The sequence below is a fragment of the Anolis sagrei genome, chromosome 5 (assembly GCF_037176765.1).
Source record: "Anolis sagrei isolate rAnoSag1 chromosome 5, rAnoSag1.mat, whole genome shotgun sequence".
Taxonomy (NCBI): Eukaryota; Metazoa; Chordata; class Lepidosauria; order Squamata; family Dactyloidae; genus Anolis; species Anolis sagrei.
The window spans coordinates 166,058,835-166,082,996 of NC_090025.1; the positions used below are offsets into that span (position 1 = coordinate 166,058,835).

Genomic DNA, 24,162 nt, shown 5'->3' on the forward strand with positions numbered 1-24,162 from the left:
AAGAGAAATGGATGAGATGCCATTATATATCACAGAGTTTGTGAATTACATCTACGAGTGAAGAAAAAGTAAGTGTATGAAAGTACATGAAGAGGATTGTCTAGACCAGTGTTTCTCAACCTGGGGGTTGGGAGCCGGAGGGTGGGGTCACAAGGGAGGTGTCAAAGGGGTCTCCAAAGACCATCAGAAAACATAGTATTTTCTGTTGGTCATAAGGGTTCTATGTAGGAAGTTTGGCCCAGTTCCATTGTTGGTGGGGTTCAGAATGCTCTTTGTAGGTGAACTATAAATCCCAGTAACCACAACTCCCAAATGTCAAAGTCTATTTCCCCCAAACTCCACCAGTGTTCACATTTGGGCATATTGAGGTTTCTAGCCAAGTTTGGTCCAGATCTATCATTGTTTGAGTCCACAGTGCTCTCTGGATGTAGGTGAACTACAACTCCCAAACTCAAGGTCAATGCCCACCAAACCCAGTATTTTCTGTTGTTCATGGGAATCTATGTGCCAAGTAGGGTTCAGTTCCATTGTTGGTGGCATTCAGAATGCTCTTTGACTGTAGGTGAACTATAAATCCAAGCAACTACAATTCCCAAACGACAAAATCAACCCCTTCCCCAACCCCACCAGTATTCAAATTTGGGCGTATTGGGTATTTGTGCCAAATTCGGTCCAGTGAATAAAAATACATCCTGCATATTTGATATTTGCATGATGATTCAGAACAGTAGCAAAATTACAGTTATGAAGTCTCAACAGAAATTGTTTTATGGTTGGGGTCACCTCAACATGAGGAACTGTATTAAGGGATCTTGGCTTTAGGAAGGTTGAGAAACATTGGTCTAGATCTAATACTGTTCTGTGATCAGTTTTCTCTCAGATCTGCTTAACCATCTATTAGAAAATGTTAATAGTGCTCTGCCCTAGCATGGGTCTTTGTGTGTGGCATGTGTGTTAGAACTATAAAGTATGCCTAGAGTGCAAAGAACTTTGAAATACTATTTGAATATGAGATGAATGATACTTAATGCATCAGGCTGGAAACTAAAACAGAACAAAACTCCAAACTGAATAGCTACAAAATTCTGGGATTTGTAGATTAGGGAGGAGCCTTTAAAGCGCTCATCCAAAGAAGTCCTGGGCCAACTACAAATCCCAGAATTCTGAAGGAGGCAGTTACAGCATTTAAAGTGGATTAAAATGGAAAAATGCTCAAGTGTGATGAGATCCCAAGCTTCTTTCAGCATTATCTGTTTTGGACAATCTGATTTCCTCTTCCTACAGCATTCCTCAGATATAATGCTTAAAATCTTGAGTCTGGTTTCCAGAGAACCTTCTTTCTATAGTATATTTGTGCCACCCGGTTAAACTTGATGATGCTTGGTAGCTCTCTTGTCAGTGGAGCAGTGACTCCATTGTATTTTACCCCAATCTTTGAAGCAGAGATGCAAAGTATTGAACCCATTTTCAAGATAAGTTACAGCAATCTTGGATAATTTCTTTAAAATTTGGTCTGAAATCATGCACTGTTGTATTAACATAGAAGTTAGTTGCCCCAACCTCAGTTGGTGAAGGATTTATTCCCTCTTTCCTAAGAACCCTGGATACAGTAGTTCTGAAATCTCCAAACAAGGTTTCTAAGCATCCTTTCTAAAGTAGACTAATATAAACTTGAAATGGAATCATCTCCAGAGTCACTCATTGGCTCACCTGTGGAAGCCTCCACCCAGCTATCCTCCAGTCAAGCATGGCATCCAAAACTTCCTAGCTCCCTTCTGCTACAGTTTTCAAGCAATTAAGAAATGCCAGGAGCCTCTCATAAGCAGAAAGAGAAAGACTTCTCATTTTTACCTTCTCTGAGCCTTGCACAAATGAGAGATGTCCTAGCCCCCGAACCCTCTGTTCATTTAAGATGAACCAAGGGAATGGAAGAGATTTTAGCCGCCACAAATCTTGGATGTCTAGTAAACAAAACCAACTTTCAATTATTCCTGCTATTAATATTTCTTATTGCTCACTCCTAATATTTTGCCCACTGTCTCCTGTTTTTTCAGAAGCAATGTTTCAACACAATGTGCCTCCCCATACAACTAGAGTCATTACCTCTTCATATATCAGATATTTCTTCCTTTCTTCATTTATTTATTTATTTATTTATTTTATTTATTTACTGCATTTGTTGACCGCCGTTCTCAGCCCTAGGGCGACTCACGGCGGTGTACAACATATAAAAACAGTTTACAATAAGGCAATATCACAACAGAATAACAACATAACTATCAATAATACAATAATACAATTACACTAAATCATCCGCGCCGTCTCATCGTAGAATCATAAACCAATCTCGTTATCCATATTCCGTTCCAATCATCATTGCCAATTGTTGTAGCACTTAGTCAAACGCCTTCTCAAATAACCATGTCTTTAGGCTCTTGCGGAATGTCATAAGGGAGGGCACTTGTCGGATGTCTACAGGGAGGGTGTTCCACAACCAGGGGGCCACCACCGAGAAGACCCTATCCCTCGTCCCCGCCAGACGTGCCTGTGAGGCAGGCAGGATCGAGAGAAGGGCCTCCCCAGACGATCTCAAGGTCCTCGTGGGCTCATAGGCCGAGATGCGGTCAGAAAGGTATTTTGGGCCGGAACCGTTTAGGGCTTTGTAGGCCAGCACCAGCACCTTGAATTGGGCCCGGTAGCAGATCGGCAGCCAGTGGAGCTGGAACAACAAGGGCGTTGTGTGCTCCCTGCATCCCGCTCCTGTTAGTAACATGGCTGCTGCGCGCTGTACTAGCTGAAGCTTCCAGGCCGTCTTCAAGGGCAGCCCCACGTAGAGAGCGTTGCAGTAGTCAAGGCGGGATGTGACCAGAGCGTGTACTACCATGGCCAAGTCAGACTTCCCGAGGTACGGGCGCAGTTGGCGCACGAGCCTGAGCTGTGCAAATGCTCCCCTGGTCACCGCTGAAACCTGGGGATCCAGGCTCAACGATGAATCCAGGATCACACCCAAGCTGCGAACCTGAATGAACTCTGGTTTGAAATCCTTCTCCCTCCTCATTTAACATCTGGTCATTGGTAGAAGTGCTAAAACAGACCAAAATTATATGCTGGTCCAAATCTCTCTTTACTAACCTGCCATTAAACATTATTTCTCTACCTTTTTCATTTCTGAAACATTCTGCATGACAATATTCAACTCTTAGTAATTTGTGTATTATAACAATGCCAATCAAACTCAGTCAAGAGTGGAAGGGCATATTTACATATCTAAGTGACAAGAGTTATGTTCTGACATGACTGGTCACCTGCTGAAGCCCTAGAGTGATTCCAATGGGTTGTGCTTGCTGATGTATCTGATCAATCTTTAAAGTCTTTGATACAGCCTATATTAGTAATCAAACTAAAAATGAAAATTAAGTCTCAGGATGTCTTTGGACAAAATAATGAAAATAAGTAGTGATACATGATATTTGTGTGTTTAATATCTGTGGAAATAGTCACAAATATTTGCATGCACATTTTATCCAGACATATACATTTTGTAAATAACCTAGATGCACAAGATCCTATCTTGAAAGCTAAGCAGGGTCAACCCTCATTAGTTCTTGGATAGGAGACTGCCAATTAATATCAGGCAGTATGGACTATATTTCAGAGGAAGGAACTCGCAAAAACACCATAGAGGATTCCTTGTCTAAGAAATCCCTATGAAATTTATGAAGTTGCCATAAGTCAACAGGCAACCTGAAGGCATACACATACACACACACACAAGTCCAACTTACACATGCATATCAGATTTGGGGTGTCATTGTAGAAGCCAGAATTCTCCTCTGAGCATGAATTTATTAAATTAGCTCCTCTCATCTTTTAAGATGCCACACATCCATTTACTGGCCAAGTAACACTCAGCTATGTTCCTATGTCAAGATGTACATTTTCCTCTAAGACATCCAAAAGACCTCTAAGAAGTCTCAGTAGATGTTTGCCACCATATGAACATGCAGCAACAAACATCCTCTGACACTTCCCAGTGGTACGTCATTGCTACACATCTACACATAAGAACATAGCCAGATGCTTCTCTGCTTCCTGCTATGGCTTCACAGTTTGTTTGACCCATAGCGCTGACCCATAGCTTAGCACCACACTGTTAGTGTTCCAAGGCTGAACTTTTTATATTCCAAAGCTTTGTTTTCTATTGACATGATTCTCTCCATTTCACAGAAAGACTTTGCTTCATATTTAATTTCTTCACTCCCTCAATGGCTATACTAAGGACACTAATTTAATTGGTATTTTGCACACTGATAATGCTATATTATTATTAGTAGGTAATAGTAGCAATAAAAATAGGAAGTATAGGGATAGGAGTAGCAACAGCAATAGAAGATAAAAGCAATGACAGAAAAGACAAGATGATAATAGTAATAATAGTAATAATGCTTTTCAACTGAAGTGGAGAAGAGAAATGCTTTCCTCACTTAGCAGACACAGAGACTTGTGCAATTATTTCATGGCCTTTTGTACCTCAAGTGGAAGCCTCTCCACAAAAATTATCCTTAATATTATGACATTTGATAGCAATTTCTTTTAATACCTTAAGAACTTCTTCGCTGGAGAGATTTGTCTTGCATTATTTTCCCTTGTTGTGTTTGAATGTTTTTTAAAGGTTGTCTAGCTTCTGAACTAAATTTCAACCCTGTTGAAATTTAGTTCAGGGACTGTTTGTGAAGAATGTCTTTTCAACTTTCATGTTACAAACCATGTGGGAGTTTTTGCGGTATTAAAAAAAATCCTGAGATTGAGGCTAAATGCCATCTCAGATCAGTTGCTGCTGCCAAAGCTCCAAGCCCTTGCTTCCTGAGTTCTCTGTTAGTAATATCTAATTATACGAAATGCTCGCTTTAACACTGTGCATTGCAAACTCCCCTGTTCATGCTTTAGAACAGGCATTCTCAAACTGTGGCCCTGCAGCTCTTTCAGCCTCAAACTCTCAAAAGCCCTAGCAAGCTTGTTCAATTGTCAGAAATTCTGGGAGTTGAAGGCCCAAACAGCTGGAGGACCACAGTTTGAAGGTGCCTGCTCCAGAATATCAACACTTAGTTATAGGATTAGATTTGTACCATGATGACATCACCACAGGCAAATATTCTTTCTCAGTTTGGGTTAGCTATTCACAACCACCAGAAGGCACCTGATAATGGCTTTTTATATAATCTACACCTCCAGTATGATGCTGTGTGATAATCCAATATTGTTCTGACAAAGGATTTTGGGGAGTTGTGGCAAAAATATTGGCCATATATTTTCTTGGAGTTTGAGGGTCAGGGATATGACCATTAAGAGATTTTGGTAATGACAAACTATTCATTCTTCCCCATCCTGAAATCCAGTGCTAACCTGCAGCAACACTTCCATCACTCAGCCCCCTTTAATGCAGCTCTTAATCAGCCTCTGAGGAGCAGAATAAATTGAGCTTAAATTCTGTGCCTTGTTTTCTTTTTGTAAGAGTAAGAACCAAGGAAAACCACCTGGATAGCAATGCTAGAGAAAAAGCAAAGGGGAAAGCAAATATAAGGAAACAGTTCTCCAAAACATTAAAAAGGGATAAAGAGTTTAGAGTTTACCACCTCCCCATCTGGCCCTGTCTCCATGCATGAAGAAAATATTTGGCCATTGGAACTAGGTTTTACTCAGGAATAGGACTTTGACAGGTAAGAGAACTGACTGCTAGAGCAATCCAGCCTATGGGACATGCCCAGGAAACATTCCAGCCACCTGTCTGACTAGGTGGTCTACTGGGCAAATTGAGAGTATTGACTGAACTGAAAATTCTGCCACTCTGATGTGAAATACATCTTCTTTCTCCAAATTTCTAGCCTTGGTATCCAGGTGGTTGTAAAATCCACAGATACTTGAGAATGTCTTGCTAACACTGGAGTATCCTATGACTTTGCCTAAAGTTGAGTTAAGAGGGAAAAGATCAGGATACTTAGTAGTAGTTGCTGACTGCCAACATTGGATCTGAGATGAATCCAGAGTTTTGTTCATAGACAACTTCTGGAATGAAATAGCATAGGAGCTGACTAGGGAGGAATAAAGTTTTATGATGAAAAGTAAGGAGAACTCTTGATTCATATTGGTGAAAGGGAGGAAAGAGACTATGAAAAATCTACATTGCATAAGAAGACCTGAATAGAAAGGGTGGGGAAATCAAACTGAGCAACATTGGAGACAAAAATGCTAATAATGTGGCCAGACCTCCCATCAGTCCTTCAATGACATCTCCAGCACTAGAGCTCTGAAAATTACTTTGTATGCATAACGGTAACAAATTATTAGTTATAATTGCTGTCCCAGATCAAAGATCAAAAGGGCTTGATTTGTTGAAGGTTTGGGAGATTGTGGTGAGGATGGAGAGATATGCTTAATCTGTGCAGTGTTAGAGGGCAGTTATAATCCGACTTCCAGTGCAGTGATTCAGCAGGGTTAAAGGGCTCAAGTTTGGAAACCCCCCTGAAGCTCATAAACATCTCCTTTTAGCTTGCTTGTGTGCATAGCTGTAGACCTTAAGCATATCTCCCTACCCCAGTTTGCTTTTCCTCTCATCTCTATTCATATCAAGCTGTCATTTCCCCCTTAATTGCCTTTTGCTTTCACTTGTCTTGTCAAAATCATCTGGCATTAAAGAACAGCTCAGTGTCTCTTCTATTGTGTATCACACACATAGGCCTATTTTCTTCCCACTTACTCCCTTGCTTCAGTGCATCACCACACTCATTAAATGCATGGGGAATGCTTCAGATCCTGCAGTAGAAATTTCTGAATACAGCATGAGACTTCATAGTGTGTTGTTTTAATGACTCATCCTTAATGCAAAATCTGAAGTCACTGATCAGATGGCCAGGGAGTATAAATTGTGTCTCATCTATGTCATTACTGCCACTCCTATCTGGCCACAGAGATCCAGGAGATCTTCTGATCATCACAGGTGCCTTTGGGACACCTGCATGGCCAGTATGAAGGAAGGGGGGGGGGGGAGAGAGAGAGAGACAATGTAGGCATCCTGTTCTTACAATGACAAAGGTATCCCCCCACCACCACCCCAACCGGGAAGAAGGAAGCAAACTCTGGAGTTTTCCAAAACTTTATCCAAAGTCAGACAGTTAGTTTAAACAAACAAACAATCAAAGAACAGGGATACTCACCAGAAGTAGCTGTGCTTTATGAAGACAGCCAACCTTCTATTCATGTTGTTTTGTAGATTAGCCGTAAGGCATGTATCAGCACAACAGAGCCAAAGGCAGCAGCATCAAGCACAGCACAAAGCAGCATTTGAACTAGGACCTCCTAATAAAAGCCCATGGATTCATCCCACATCAGAGAAAATCCATGGACTCCCAGCAGGGTGCATGGAGAAGCTGCTGCTTCACACCTGCATCGCCCACCTTACCTTCTCCCTCATCCCAAAGCATCATCACCCATCTTCTTCTCCTTGAAGGGAAGGCAACATGGGAAGACTCCCATGTTGCTACAGCAGCAGTGGGTGCTACTTCGCCTCCTTTTTTCAGCATGGAGCCAGGCCAGAAGTCCCTTTACATTGTGTGAAAGGCTCCATGCTGTAAAGGGAAGTGAAGTAGCATATGACAGGCAAATTGGCCCGTCTGATGAGGTCATATGTGATTTTTCTCCTCCATCATTTAGTATAGCCATATCCCTATAATGATAAAACTAACTCAAACTATGCCACCAAAAATAATTTAGCCTTTATAAAGTTGCCATCACATTGCAAACTTTGTTTTGCTGTCATTATTGCAAAAAGGAGTTCACACAAGCAGTTAGTTATTTACCAGCTACTGTAGAAAAGGCAGGTGGGGGAGGGGGGAGGAGAAAATGTAAGATCTCAATCAAAGGCTGGTGAGTTTGACAGTCCAACAACCCCTCGAGAGCTGCCTGATTCTCACGCCTTTTCTAGTCTATACTGCAGACCAAGGCAACTATACATCTGGCATATGTGACACAGATCCTGTGGAGGTTCCTGTTTTCAACAGGAATTTCTTTCTTGAGCACTGAACATAATGTTACAGTACAAAAGATAGTAGGCCTGGAAGCTCCTGATGAGACATGTCCTAAATGAGATATTTTTCCCTTGGCACTTAATTGCCAGTTTAATTAGGAAGAAAAACCTCAAAAATAATAGGATGTGGTAGAAAGTTGAGAGCTAGCTTATTAGGACAGATGCATCAAGAGATCAGATAATAGACTGAGTGGTTAAACAATTATAAAGGAACAAAGAAGGGAAAGAGATTGTGAGAAAAGTACAAAAAGGGTGTGGAAATGGAGCAAGAAAGAAGCAGTGCGGATCCCAGGAGACTCAGGCCCAGAAACTACAGTGGGTAATCTGGTGCCCTCCAGACTTCATGACCATTGACCATAGAGACTTATGAGAAATGTAGTTCTACATATTTTCCTTTCTCGCTGTAGTATTTTCCTTTTGTTATAAATATTTTAAGACATGAGCCCGATGTCAGGGACTGTCTTATTTTTATTGAGTGATAATTTACACTGGGGGCACTTTTTCTGAAATTAGGGTGTGGAATTTGTAGTTTAAGAGCTGTACGTGACTCCTGGTCATTTTTCCGTACACTTTTCTCACTGCGCTCTAGTATTGTATACATGACTTCTGAAGTTCAACTGACCAAAAACTCCATAACTAGAACTAATCTCATAGATAAAGTAAAAAAAACCTCAATTAGTATGACAATCTCTAAGGGTGTCATTATTTTAAAGACTTCTTTTTTGTTCTTTTTATACAGGCCAATAAGACAGAAACTTTAAAACTGAAACCAAGCCGAAAGCTGATAAATGTCAAAGTGCAACAGAGTTTAGTTCAGATAGTAAATGTCTAATTAAAGTCTAATTACACTGATAGCCTGTGAAAAAATGTTATATAAAGTTTCTCCAGTTGTATCAAAAGTTTATACAAAATGAGACTGAACTCTGATCAAGTGAAAATGGAAAGTAGTCTTTTGAACAAAAGAAGGAAGAAAAAATTAAAAATATTAATAATGTGATAGAAATTCTAAAGGAAATTAAGGAGGCCTCAAGGGTCTCTGAGTAAGGGGCTTTTGGGTGAAAGCTAGCACAAGAAAACAAAAGATAATCCAAATAGCACCTAGGTAAGATGGAGGCCCTGGTGGCACAGTGGGTTAAACCACTGAGCTGCTGAACTTGTTGACCGAAAAGTCACAGATTTGAATATGGAGAATGGCGTGAGCTCCCGCTGTTAGCCACACTAACAGTACCTAACAGTACGAAAACATGCAGATGTGAGTAGATCAATAGGTACCGCTCCAATGAGAAGGTAACAGTGGTCCATACAGTCATGCCGGCTCCATGACCTTGGAGGTGTCTACGGACAACGCCGGCTCTTTGGCTTAGAAATGGAAATGAGCACCAACCCCCAGAGTTGGACACGACTGGACTTACTGTTAGGGTAAAACCTTTACATTAACTTAATTGTAACTTCTGAGTATTTCGCAATTTAAAAATTAAAAGGGGAGGGAGGAGATGAACCAGAGCTATTCAGTGCATCTTGTAATAATAATAATAATAATAATAATAATTGCATACCGCTCTATCTCCCTGAAGGGACTCAGTGCAGTTTCTAAAAAGGTAAAACATTACCATTATTGACATAGAAACACACAAAGTGTTCTAAAACAAAAACAGAAACATAATACTATAAACAGTCAGACATATTTAAAATTCAAGCCCATTATCATCAGCCAATTCAGTTATCTTCTCTAGCTGTGGCAAGCTACTAGGATTCAGACATAATATTAAGTGCAGGAATTCTGGGAAGGTTGGGCAAATTGCTTATCATAATCAGTGAGCGTTCTCATGTAAAACCTGGCCATACTGTTTTTACATTTATGTCACTGTGTATATACTTATGTATTGTTGTTTATATGCGGCACTTGGAGTGCTTCTGTGAACTGCCCCGAGTCCCTTCGGGGAGATGGTGGTGGGGTATAAATAAAGATTTATTATTATTATACTGTGAATACAGTTCAGCCTTACCCAAATTAATTTGCTTTGCTTTCTTACCATCATGTTTCCTCAATAGCGAGCCAGAAGGAGGAATTAGAATCATCCCATGTTTAAACTACAGATGATTTGCTGCCAGAGCCAACACTAACAAACAGTAATGCATTTTTCAGTTATGAGCAAAGATCAAACTGTGGTTTGTGCTATTTCTATAAACCATAGTTGTAACTAAACAACAAACAACAACAAAAGTTCAAATCAGGCTATGAATGCTAGTGAAAGGGAAAGGGGAGAATTTGAGTCAACATCCAGTATTTACATGACTCTAAACCAAAAATGGGAATCATGTAGTCTTCCAGGGGTTGGTGATGTCCAATTCCATCAGACCTAGACAGCACAGAAATTATAAGGGAGTGTGAGATCTGGCCACACACAGAAGGCCATGCATCCCTCATTTAGCATTGCATTTCAACCTAAAATAAAATGGCTAAGAATATTTTCTATCAATTTTCAGGGTGTTTTCCTCTCTTGCATTAGTTCATTTCACCTTTTTATGTTTTTTTCCCTTTGTAGAATCTTATCTCATTTCATTTCATCCCTTTCTTTATGTTTTTCCCCATCAACAGATTCCAGTGTGAAAGACATAATAGTGCTGAAATCCACATTGGGTAGGCTGTTTATTTCCCCATTATTTTTATGTTTGTTACAATGAAAGGTGGGAGAGGTGAAGGCAGCAGGCATATAAGACTCATAAATTAGTATTATATCCAAGGGGAAGCTATTTATAGTGTTCTGTGCTGCTTTTATAGGCTGTGATAGCTGATATGCTGAGGGATTGTCTGATTCTTATTATCCTTTTTGGAACAATTTTGATGAATAATGGAATAATGATAGCAATAAGGATCATGATGACAACAATACAAAAATAATAGTAGCAGCATTCATCTTTGATACAGGAAGATGGAAATTAATAACAGTAGAAATAGGAATAGACATTTTTGGACTCCAACTCCCAGAATTTCTAACTAGCAAAGTCAATGGCTATGATAGGGAGCCTCCAGTGACACAATGGGTCAAACCCTTGTGCCGGAAGGACTGAAGACTGACAGTTAGGAGATTCAAATCCGGGGAGAGTGTGGATGAGCTCCCTCTGTCAGCTCCCCATACAGGACATGAGAGAAACCTCCCACAAGGATGGTAAAACATCAACAACATCCGGCCGTCCCCTGAACAAAGTCCTTGCAGACGGCCAATTCTCTCACACCAGAAGTGACTTGCAGTTTCTTGAGTTGCTCCTTACACGAAAAAAGAAATGCCCTCACTATGATAAATAAGGGCAGGAGTGTATCTGTTGGGGAGGCAAAATTCCTCAGACTTCATTACAGGTTTTGGAGATGTAATGCATTCAAAGCCCTTGCAACTTTTCAAACGATTATGCTTTAAAATGCCTATCTATCTTATGCTTACAGATAGTTTAAGGTGTTTAAGGTGCATGTGGTAGCAACTGCTACTTGTACAATGTATTGACTTTAATCTATAAATACTTGCTCTTGGCTACTAGTAATCTATCATTGCTAAGCCATGCTACTTTAAGAAAATCAGTATTTGGGGGCAAAAGTATGATAGCTGTTACCCAATGCTGGTTGCGCAACATGGGTCAGAGGTACACTCGCACAGCGAGTGAGAGACGCTTGTGCGTCCTATAAACTTAACTATTGGTAACTGACAGGCTTTTTAACCATTCTTCACTTTCACTCAAACTTAACTTAATTACATGTGGATGAAGTGTGCTATAAATGTAACGCTGTCTCGTGCATGTCTTTGCTTCTCTAATTCTGACCCACGTTGCGCAACCAGGATTGGGTTCCAGCTATCATTCTTTTGCCTATTTTGGAATCCTTTAACACTGTATACTTGCCATGGTGAATGGAAACGTCTGGAAATTTTGCTTCCCCAGAATGCTACTTTTCCAAATTCTGGTCTACAGATGTCTTCATCTTGTCTGTTTAGGCTGCTACAGATACAGCTATATCAGGGAGGATACAGTCTTAAAGCTGAAGGGACCAGACTTTCTCGCCTCCAGCTGCCTTTGGCATCTTCATGGCCCCAAAGATCACATGATCAAGCTACGCCTGGAATGGACCCTCCCAGAATGCAGGGACCGGCTGGCCATGTATGATGCAGCTGGACCTCTGGAGAAGCAGCTCATCACATCGTAGGTAGCTTTCATCTCATACTGGCATGAACAGCAAGGGGTATGCATTCACGTCAGAGTCCCTTCTTTCCATTTTATCCCCAATTGTAAGTCAAGTTTAACATTGTTTCAGGATGTCTAACACACTTAATTTTTGTTTATTTGTTGAATATGTGTCTTCAGACCAACTCTAATTTAAAACAAGAGTATCCTAGGGCTTTCTTGGCAACATTTCTTTATAAGTTTGTACTTGTCTTCTAAGCTTGAGAGAATGCTATTTGTCCAGGATTACCCAATGGAGTTCCACAACTTTGGTGGGAGGGGGGAATCAGACTCTGGTCTCCCCATGGATCAAGGCAAGGGACAACAACATAAATATTCCGGGATTTTTAGAAGCCTTCTATCATTTGATTGCTGTGACTTTTCCAGGCTGTATGGGCATGTTCCAGAAGCACTTTGTCCTGGTGTTTCACATAAATCTGTGAAAGGCAGAGGTTGTGAGGTTTGTTGGAAACAAGGCAAGTAGGGTTTACATATCTGTAGAATGTCCAGGGTGGGAGAAAAAACTCTTGTCTGTTTGAGGCAAGTGTGAATGCTGATCACCTTGATTAGCACTGAATAGCTTTACAGTTTCAAGGCTTGGCTGCTTCCTGGGGGAATCCTTTGTTGGGAGGTGATTAGCTGGCCCTAATTATCTCCCAAAAAAGATTTCCCCCAGGCCCTAATCACCTCCCAACAAAGGATTCCCCCAGGCCCTAATCAGCTCCAAACAAAGGATTCTCACAGGCAGGGAGCAGCCAAACCTTGAAGCTTCAAGGCTATTCGATGCTAAACAATTGCAGCACAAACAGACAGTTTGTTCTCCCACCCTTGACATTCCACAGATATATAAATTTCACTTGTCTTGTTTCCAACAAACTTCACAACTTCTTAGGATGCCTGCCACAGATGTGGGTGAAACATCTGGAGAGGATGTATATGGCCATACAGCCTGGAAAACTCACAGCAACCCAGTGATTCTGGCCATGAAGCCTTCAAAAACACTTCAATCACTTCATTGTATTTTCATTTGTAATGCATACATTTGTGAGTTCACACTCACAGTTCATGCCCATTCAAGCTTATAAGTTTCATGTGTAGTTTTTTGCACATATAGAACTTAACCCTGCATGTAGGAGAAAACTGCCAAAAATACAGAATATAGCAAATCTTTCATTTTAAAAAAACAATTTTGTAGCTCACATGGCAATTAGAGATATTTATTTATTATAAATAAATAAATAATTTGTTGTACGTACACCCTGCCCTTCTCACCCAAAGGGGGACTCAGGCCGGCTTACAAATTATGGCAATAATTCAATGCCAGATTGAGATAATAACAATATAAAAAACAATAGTATAAAACTGTAAAAAACATACATATCAATTAAAATAGTGTTTCAAATTATTAAAACATATTAAACATTTCACACATGCCAAATATGTGCTTTAAAAGGGGGCATAACACAATAGAGAAAAAATCCACTTAAAATCTGGTTCCTGCCTCCTGCAGAATTCTGGGATTTGTAGTTTAGTGAGGATGTTAAAGGCTTCTCCCTAAACTACAAACCCTAGAATTCTGCTAGAGGCAGAAACTAGATTTTAAGTGGATTTTTTTCTCTAGTGTGATGAACTAGAAAGAGGATTTATGTGTTTTGTGGGACTATATAGCCAGCCCCCTTAAACTTCATTTCATCACCTATTTTCAAAAATTTATTTTATTTATATGTATGGAAATGTTTCACTTATATCTTGTTATTTTCACCATGAAGTTTAACACTAAGAAAATGAGATTCCTAAGCTGTCTCTCACCAGTTGATAAACTCTTGATAGGTCTCTGTAGCCACTACTTACTTATACATTCTTCTGCAAGAGTTTATCAACTGGTGAGAGACAGCTTAGTGATGTGTATTTCTATGACACACATATATAAAAAGACACAAATCTCAATAAAGATCCCAAACTAACTTATTCTCTTTTCTTATCTGTTAACTTCAAAGAACTCTTTCATTTTTTTCCCCCTTCATCCCACATTGGCAAAACATCTTCACATTTTTGTTCTTTGTCTCAGGCTGTATGGCTGCAGCCGCCAGGAGCCGGTGGTAGAAGTCTTGTCTTCTGGGCCCATCATGTCTGTGGTGTGGAAGAAGGGAATGTACAGCTACTATGATCCTTTCATACTATCTGCTCAGGCTGTGCCCTTGGAAGGTGAGCAAGGATTACTGAATGTCCAGAGAAGGCATGAGAGAGGGAGGAAGGGGGGGGGGGTTATCAAAGCATTTGCCTCATTGCATATATTATAGCAATATCTTATCTGAGATGCTCAATGAGCAAAATACTTTTTGAACTGCAACTCTCAGAATTTCCCAGTAACTAGGCATTCTAAGATCTGTTCATCATAACACTATTTTTTCCAAGCTCTGTTGAAATGTAGCAAAATTTCTTTTGATTAGGACTTGGCCAAATTAGATCATAGTCAGACACATGGAGTTGTCCCTCTGCGCCTGTGATTTTGACTTTTGTAATTTTGACTTTTTCAGATCTGATTATTCACAAATTTGTTCCGTCTAGGAATCTCTAAGTCCTCTAGTGCAGTGGTTCTCAACCTGTGGCTCCCCAGGTGTTTTGGCTACAACTCCCAGCTGTTAGGATTTCTGGGAGTTGAAGGCCAAAACATCTGGGGACCCACAGGTTGAGAACCACTGCTCTAGTGGGACTCTATGATCAACTTCTTCCAGTCATGCTGGAGGACCTAGAGATTTCTAGAGAGAACACCTCTTTAGGAATCTCTATGTGCTCTAGCAAGATTCTATGGTCAGTTTCCAACCAGTCAACCATAGAGTCATGCTGGAATATCTGGGAAAGTCCTAGAGAGACATTCTTCATGTAAAAACAGCACTTCTTTATTTGTTTTTTTCCTCTTTTTTTGCCTCCAAGCCCCTTTTCTAGAATTGTAAGAATAAGCAGAGTTAGAAAACAATGTTGCCTTGAGAAATGCAACAACTAGAATCCCCCTACACCATGGCCAAGCATTAACATGTTGAGAGCTGGATTTAAAAAAATGCTTCTGTCTTTTCAGTCTGCCAGGTGAATCTAACTCTGCGGAAAAGCTGGGAGTTGCAAGGAAACATCAAGACACCTTACTACCCTAGTTACTATGCACCTAACACCCAGTGCACTTGGCATATGATGGTAAGATCTTCCTGTTGACTCGTTTCACTGATGAAACTGAGCAGTGTGCCTTTCTAAACCCCAAAGAAAAATATCTATACCAAGGCAAACCACACCTTGTATAGGAAGTACATGTTAGGTGCTTGTTTTTAAGTTTATTTATAACAAACATTTGCTTTAAATGTGTTTGCTTAACTTTTCTTCTGTACTCATATCCTGTCCTTTTACCAAAACTCTAAACAGCAAGGCTTTTTTTACCCAACTCCCTCCTCAGAATACTTTATCTGGCAAGTTGACAAAAAGTGATCTGCCCAAAGTGATCAGATGGTGACTAGAGCCCCTTCCACACAGCTGAATAAAATCCCACACTATCTGCTTTGAACTGGGATATATGGCAGTGTGGAGTCAGATAACCCAGGGCCCTTCCACATCGCCCTATATCCCAGAATATCAAGGCAGAAAATCCACATTTTCTGAGTATGGACTCAGATAACCCAATTCAAAGCAGATATTGTGGGATTTTCTGCCTTGATATTCTGGAATATAGGGCTGTGTGGAAGGGTCCCCAGTTCAAAGCAAATATTGTGGGTTATTCTGCGTTGATATTCTGGGTTATATGGCTGTGTAAGGGCCCTGGAATGCAGAGCTGGAACCCAGAGATTGAAGATATTGCTCTTTGCCATCATGCTGGCCAGTGAATTCTAAGTGTTGTGCTTCAGAAAAATAATTTTTCAAGTTTCTCCTCTCTGTTCTTCCTATTTTTGGTTGTTCTCATTCCTCCTTCTGAAGCCATGGGCAGAGTTTGGTTAATAATCACAATGCATATGACTGTCAACAACAACACGTTCATTTCCACAGGTGCCATCTCTAGAATATGGCGTTGTTCTTTGGTTTGATGCTTATACTCTCAGAAGGCAGAAATACGACCTCCCGTGTACTCAGGGACAATGGACCATCCAGAACAGAAGGTGAGGGGATACAATTACTTTAAAATTTACAGGGCTGGCTGGGAATTACAAGAATAATCTCAAAGATGTTTTACAAACACTTGTCTTGTGTACATGTGTGTATGAAATAAGTAAGAGTGCCTTGTAAATTACCCTCCCTGAAAGATTCTTGATTCATAGTATCTGGGACTGCAGAGGTGAAGGGCAACACATACTTGTTTCTTCTATTGGGGAAGGGTCTCTTTGCCTCCCAGGAAGAACATCTGGGCAACAGGAGGACCACCCTGGCTCCATCCATTGACCAAGCAAGGAACTACTCCTGAGCAGGTTTTCCTCTTCCTTTCCAATTCCTTTTTTAAATGTAGCTGTGTCTTTGTCAAGCTGTAAGCCTGTCTCCTTTTTGTGCCTTTATAATTACAGAAAACTTTTAAATGTTTTGTAAACTTATAACAATATTTTTATTAATAACAAATGAGATCCCCCACTGAAAGACATAGCTATGATGACTGATTATGTCTTCGTGGCTATATCTGCCAGTGCTAACTCCCCTAAAAAAAAACCCTATTTTTTAAACTATGCAGTTCCCCCAATAGAGGGATTTCCAAGGTACCAAAATAAGGCTTGACAATGCCCAAATCTATAGTACCTTGGAAATTCATCTATTAAGGGAACTGCATGGTTTGAAAGATAGGTTTTGGGGAACATTATTGGTCATTGCAATGGTACAATGATCATAAAAGTGAATTAATGTATAGGCAGTCCCCAGGTTACAAACATCTGACTTATGAATGACTCATACTTAAGAACGGACAACAGGAAATGAGAGAAATCTACCCCCAGGAAGGGGAATTCACATCTGGAAGAGTTATCATGGAAAAAAGGTATCTCCACTCAAGATTTATCCCCAATCCTTGTTTGCACAACAAGCCACATTTTTCAAAATCTAATTGGACAGTAGAATCTCACTTATCTGACATAAACGGGCCGGCAGAACATCGGATAAATGAAAATGTCGGATAATACAGAGTTTCCTACTGCTACTCATCTGCCATGGTGCTAGACACCTAAAATACTAACAACATGGACTGAAAGGGTTAAGGCAAAGCAATGCCTCAGGGCTAGATCAGTCCAGCGGGAAGTGCCCGGATGCGGAAAAGGAGTGTGGAAATCATAGAGGGAAGAAAGGAGGAGGCTTCCGCTTCTGGTCCTGCCTCTTTTCCCGCTTTCCTCCCTCCTCCTCCTCCTCCTCCTCATCTTGACTTTTTCACTTATTGGAAATGGAAAGAAAGTAGAGGAGCACTCCTTTAATTGAAGGGGAAAAGGGAGTTGTCAGGATAAGACAAAATGTCGGATAAGTGAAGGTCGGATAAGTGAGATTCTACTGTATATGTTTGTCTGGAGTTACACTTAAAATGTACCTGTTCCAACTTACATACAAATTCAGCTCAAGAACAAACCTACAGAACCAATCTTGTTATTAACTTTGGGATTGCCTGTAATCATAATATTGTAAGTGAAGGTTACTGCATTGTAATTACTGAATAGCATGCCCACCATCATTTTTAAGTATCATCAATTGATCTTGCTTTGATTTTGGAAAAGACACAGGGGAATTCAGAGACTGATGATGCACCCCATGCCTATCTAAGAGCCATAAGTGTCACTGTGTTCAATGAGACTGTTTCTTGTTGAAATGTGCCAGGATATCAGTCAGTGAGTAAGGGCAGCCATTACTTTTCAAACTACTCAGTCAGTTTCACTCATGTTTAAATCCCCAAATTGTTTATCACCAACTCTAATTACATCCTTTAATGAAATGACTTTCAATTGCTTCTTCACTCTAGTTATTTCTCAGTAAGTTGAAATTATTTTGTCTCCCCTCCTTCCTCTCGCCCCCTTTGGTCACCTCCCACCACCCAAGAAGGCAGCAGCTGGGAAATGTTTTCCCCATCTGCTCCCAATGCCTCACATCCTCTGTACTCTCAGTTCTTCTGGCTCTGCACTTTTAACGGCTGTGTGACAGGCAGAAATTCATGAGATGTAGTACTTTCCTTTCACTACATCTCTGGGCCAAGGAGAACTGTAGTTGTTGGGTTTCTGTCCTTAATTAACCTTTTGAAAGCACTTGAGTCTGTATCAGAAGGAAAGTTGGTTTTCCTAATTCGCTGTAAAATCCCCATAATAGTAGAACTCATATCCATGGTTTCAGGTCCTGTATTTATGCTCAGGAGGAAAATGGTCTTTTTAGGAATGTGCAAGATACTTCAAACAATTTATGGTATACCTTATTTATTTACTTATTTATTTATTTGACTTGTATACCGCTACTCCCAATTTGGCTCAGAGCGGTTTACAGCAGTAGATTAAAACAATACAATTAACTTTAAAATAAAATAAAAACAAGAACAGACATAGTCCCGAATTATTCACCCATCGAAAGCTTGTCGGAAGAGAAAGGTTTTACAGGCTTTCCGAAAACCAAGTAGGTCTCGGATAGTTCGGGTTTCATACAGAAGTTACCATAGAGTTGCCTTCGAGAACCTAATGAATTGCTAGAATGGGTACGTCTAGCACAATTTTATGGCATGCTCATACCAAAATTGAGGAAATTCAATAGTGTGTGTATGTATATGTGGTTTTAATCTGATTCCAAGCCAGTAAGCAATTCAGCTGGAAATGTATCTCCCACAGATATGGGTAGTGCTTTACATAAGGTGTGGTCAAAGTTTACATGAGCCCCAAGATTATGCATATGTTTATTTATTTATTTCCAACATTTGTACCCTGTCCTTCTCAACCCCCGAAGGGGGACTCAGGGCGGCTTACAATGGCAACAATTTGATGCCAACACATACAGAATGCATACACGATCTATCACAACATTACACATTAAATAAAACCATTAAGTTAAGATCCATTTAAAAAACTATTAACAACCATTTAGCCAAATCAAATCCAATTCAGCATCCCAAGACTTTGTCAGAGCCTGTCCATTGGGAGTTTGCGTAAACTGCCAATGGACACGATCAAGCCTGCTCCCCAAATGCCTGGAACCAGAACCATGATTTAACCTTCTTCCTGAAGGAGAGGTGGGATGGAGCTGACTTAATCTCACTGGGGAGGGTGTTCCAGAGGCGGGGGGCCACCACCGAGAAGGCCCTGTCTCTTGTCCCCATCAAATGCGTTTGCAAAGAAGGTGGGACTGAGAACAGGGCCTCTCCGGACTATCTTAAAGTCTGAGGCGGGATGTAGAGGAAGATACATTTAGACAAGTAAGCTGGGCCGGAACCATGTGTATGGCTCTAGACTCTTCCAAGCTAGTATTTATTTATATTTATGTGTTTTGGAAGAGAAAAGAAAGTTGCTCCTTCTGAAAGAGAAAAGTAAGTTGCTGCTCCTGGAAGCCTGATGGTGCAGCCATTCATTTTTTTTTAAAGGAAGCAGCTAGGGACCCCTCCTCCTATACTAGGAAAATGTGGGTATCAGCAGTAGCCGATACGTTTATTGGAAAATGGTTCCTCAAATCTAGAATCACCTCTGCATCTGGCTGGCTCATTTTTGCTTCTATATCCCTTATGCATTGGGTTTTACAAAGCACATTGTTGCCTCTTTTTCCCATCTTACGTGAAAGCAATGTCACCTTTAGGATATTCTGTCTTCTCTTTTCTTTCATTCCTTTTCACAATCAGGTTGTGTGGCCTACGGACTTTGCAAGCCTATGCTGAAAGGATCCCTGTGGTGTCCAGTGCTGGTGTCACCATCAATTTCACTTCCCAGATCACCCTAACTGGGCCTGGTGTGCAGGCTGCTTACAGTCTATATAATCAATCAAATCGTAAGTACAACATTGAATTTTCTACCAGCAGTAGCAGCCACCTAGCTATGTGAAATACAGGTTGAATAGCCCTTGTCCAAATGCTCAGAACTAGATGTGCTCTTAATTTGAGATTTTTTTTTCAGATTTTATATCTTTATTTGTATATACTGTGCATACATAATGAGATATCTTGGAGATAAAAACCTGAGTCTCAACAGGACATTTAACTGATGTGTCATATACACCTTCATCTTCTACATATAGCCTGTAGGTTATTTTATACACAATCACCACATTGTTTATACACAATATTTTTAAGACAAAGTTTATGTATATTGAACCATTAGAAAGCAAAGGTGTTGCTATCTTAGCCATCCATGTGGGCAATTTTGGTTTCTGGAATTCCAGATGTTAAATCTGTATTGTGGAAAAATGAAACAGTGTCCTTTTCCTCAAGAGCTTGTCTGTCAATCACTATAAAGAGTGACCAGAAATATAGACCCAGAACATTTGCATTCCTTGTCTGGGTTCCCCCCCCCCCCCTACATTTCTTTTTTCTATTTGAAAAACACACGGGTTGGCCAGGATTCTTTCTTCACATGCTTGCTTTTACAGGGGCGCAAAAGGCTTTTTTATATATATACATCCCATGCAAATCCACAGCCCAGGCAGTTGCCAGATTTTGTAGGACCACTGTCACAATGCAAATGAGACTGACAGAGATCATAGAATCATAGAATCAAAGAGTTGGAAGAGACATCATGGGCCATCCAGTCCAACCCCCTGCCAAGAAGCAGGAATACTGCATTCAAATCACCCCTGACAAATGAGTGGGAAGAGGTGAATTCCTCTCATCTGGCCAGAGAGAGAGGGAGCGAGGGGGGGGGGGGGGGACAAGATCCTAATTCTATTTCCTCTCCCTATAGCAAACAGGAGCAAAGAGGGAGGCTTATCTCTATTTCTGGGCTATTCCTCTCCTACCCACTACTACTCCCTCAATGACCATTTAGTGGCCATAATAGTGTCTCCATAGGATTTGGTAGCTTCCTGGTGGGAAGTCACAAAGATATGGACCAGGCTGTGGTGCAGCTAGTTAGTAGCCAGCTGCATTAACTCACTACTGACTGAGAGGTCATGAGTTTGAAACCAGCCCAGGTTGGAGTGAGCTCCCAACCATTAATAGTCTAGGTTGCCATCAGCCTATGCAGCCTGAAAGACAGTTGCATCTGTCAAGTACGAAATTTAGATACCACTTTATGCGGGGGGGGGGGGGGGGGTGTAAGAATGAGGAAGTACTCCATCAAGGTCTCAGTGTCACAAGGAGACGATGAAGTGGTAGCTCCCCCTGTGGCCAGAATTGAGCATACCCTCATGAAGCCTGAAAGCAAGAATGTTAAATTGCCTCTGTGTCTGTCTATATATGTTGTATGTCTAAATGGCACTGAATGTTTGCATTGTAATCTGCCTGTGGGGTGAGAAGGGCAGAATATAAATGCTGTAAATAAATAATTAATTAATAAATGTTTGCATTGAGTAGTTTTATACACAATCCACCAATGATCTCTACCACTAGCATTCTTGTATCCTTTTTGTTAGCCTGTCCAAGAGAATTCCTTTGCTCAGTGAATGGACTATGTGTGCCAGCTTGTGATGGGATTGAGGACTGCCCCAATGGACTAGATGAGAGAAATTGTGGTGAGTTGTCATTCTTTATTTCCATTCCTTTCTTGTCAAAGGCATTGGTTTGCCGAGACCAACAAGGAAGTCAGAATGAGAGAAACCTTCAGAGGTGTTAATACATTCAATTCAAGAGAGGCTATTCTTATCCACTGGTCAATATCTGAGGAACTTCTTCCAAACACATCTTTATTCCAAAACCAACGAGATATTATATTTAGGAAGCAATGTTGGGGGATGCAAATACAAGCTGAAGCAGAAAGCATCTTCTCTTAGAATGTTATTTAAAACTATAAAGGATCATCTTCTTCTGTCTACACAACTCTCTTTTCTCCGTTATTCTTTTCTTCTTGTGCTTTGAAATTTTTCAGTTTGCCCAGGAAAATTCCAGTGCCAGGAAGACAGCACCTGCATTGAGTTCTCTAAGGTCTGTGATAAGCATCTAGACTGTGCCAATGGCAGTGATGAAGAGCAATGCAATGAAGGTATGGGAGCATAAGACCTTGTTAGGTTATTGGAACAGAACATTAGCACCCAAAATGGAATGTCACTGGCATGGTTTTACTGGCTTACGCTTAGTGAAGACTAAGATGGGGTTTTTAAAACCTTCAATAGAGAGATGATAGGTATCAAATATTGGTTTTCTTTATTAAATATTTATTACCCCTCTGCAAGAAAAATGGCACTCAAGTAAGCTAGCATCTCTTCAGTCATGTTCTTTTTGCAGAGAATATTAGCATTGGGGAGAATATGAACAAATTGAAGAAGTGACACTTAGTGACAAAATGGCATGGAATGGAAAAGTTAGCCACCTCTCCACCCAAACTGCAGTTTCAATCTAGCTTCAATCAATCTCCCATATAAATTCTTCATGTAAAGAGTTGTGATCACTTAAAAGAGTGTAGTTTTATTCATTTATTTTAAAGGCTTTAGTGTGGTACTAACTGTAATATCTTTGTACTAAAATTATAAAGAATACCAGCAATTTTATTTTTACACTAATGAGAAAAACACTGAGATACCCCATAGAGGAATCGTAAACCTATTGTGTGAGATTTTGGAATTTAGAATTCTTTTGTGTGAAAAAGTTACACAACAAAAGCACTAAGGTATATTTGTCACAGGGGGTGCTTTGTCTGTCTCTCTGCCCATCCATCCATCACACAGTTTCTCAATTCAGTGGCCAGGAAACTCCGGAAGCTCTTTGTTTCTTGCAGGCAAAAATGAAATAAGTCAAGATTTAAGTCCCTATTGTGAACTACCTCTGTTATATCTCTTTCCTGCTCCATCTACCCTAGTATTTCTGCCATTATAGTTTTGCGTTTTTACTTTTGTTGAAGTTACCTGTCACTATCAGGGAATTTTTTATGAGGGGGAATAACCAGAGATATTATTTTTGTCCAGCATGCTGTAGTTGTGTGGCTCAAAGAGAGCTGTGCCACATTGTTTTTCTGTCATGATGGATCACTCCCTAGTGGATGTTAGTAGACCATTTGAACAGTGGCTGATAGTAGCAACAGTAGTTGTGCAGCAGCAGGACGAAGGAACATCTAATTCCCATCCACCCTCACAATATGTCATTCCAGGGGTTCCTTGTGGACTCTTCACTTACCAGTGTGCTGATGGGAGCTGTGTGAAGAAACCCAATCCTCAATGTGACTCCGTTCCTGACTGCAAGGATCGATCTGATGAAATGCACTGTGGTGAGATGTTAATGAGTAAAAGTCTTTTCTAGTTTAATAACAAGGGAACTGGAAAAGCTCATTCTTCTTGTAGTTGGGAGCCCCTCTCCCGAGCACCAACTGCTGCTTTGGGACAGAGTGAAGGGGGGGGGGGGCAGGAAGACAATTACACCTCTCTCCTGTGCTATGCTAATAATATAATATAATATATACACATAATATTTATAATATTATAATGTAATACAATATAATACTACTAATAATAATACAATATTGTAACTATATATTTTATATTACATGTAATATTACTAATATTACAATATAATGGTATAGTACTATATAGTAATATATAATACTGTACTATGTTAATAATATAATATATTGTATGTATATATATATCTTGTAAGCCACTCTGAGTCTCCTTAGGGGTGAGAAGGGCAGCATATAAATGCCATAAATAAATAAATAAATAAATAAATAAATAAATAAATAAATAAATAAATCCAGCTCAGGATCATTTGCTGATTGAGGTAAAAGGCAGGATGGCATTGCTTCCAATCTATGTACAGAAAAAATTAAATG

General features: G+C 40.2%; 1 protein-coding gene across 1 annotated transcript in view; it reads left to right on the forward strand.

Annotated features, from left to right (window-relative positions):
• Nucleotides 1-24,162, forward strand: part of TMPRSS6 (transmembrane serine protease 6) — a 39,170-nt gene that overhangs the window by 6,985 nt on the left and 8,023 nt on the right. Inside the window, exons 6-14 of the mRNA XM_060776992.2 lie at nucleotides 10,680-10,721; nucleotides 12,064-12,268; nucleotides 14,358-14,494; nucleotides 15,366-15,478; nucleotides 16,316-16,425; nucleotides 20,094-20,239; nucleotides 21,818-21,916; nucleotides 22,270-22,383; nucleotides 23,485-23,601. Of these exons, the coding sequence (XP_060632975.2) occupies nucleotides 10,680-10,721; nucleotides 12,064-12,268; nucleotides 14,358-14,494; nucleotides 15,366-15,478; nucleotides 16,316-16,425; nucleotides 20,094-20,239; nucleotides 21,818-21,916; nucleotides 22,270-22,383; nucleotides 23,485-23,601 (1,083 nt within the window). The remainder of the gene's footprint in view (nucleotides 1-10,679; nucleotides 10,722-12,063; nucleotides 12,269-14,357; nucleotides 14,495-15,365; nucleotides 15,479-16,315; nucleotides 16,426-20,093; nucleotides 20,240-21,817; nucleotides 21,917-22,269; nucleotides 22,384-23,484; nucleotides 23,602-24,162) is intronic.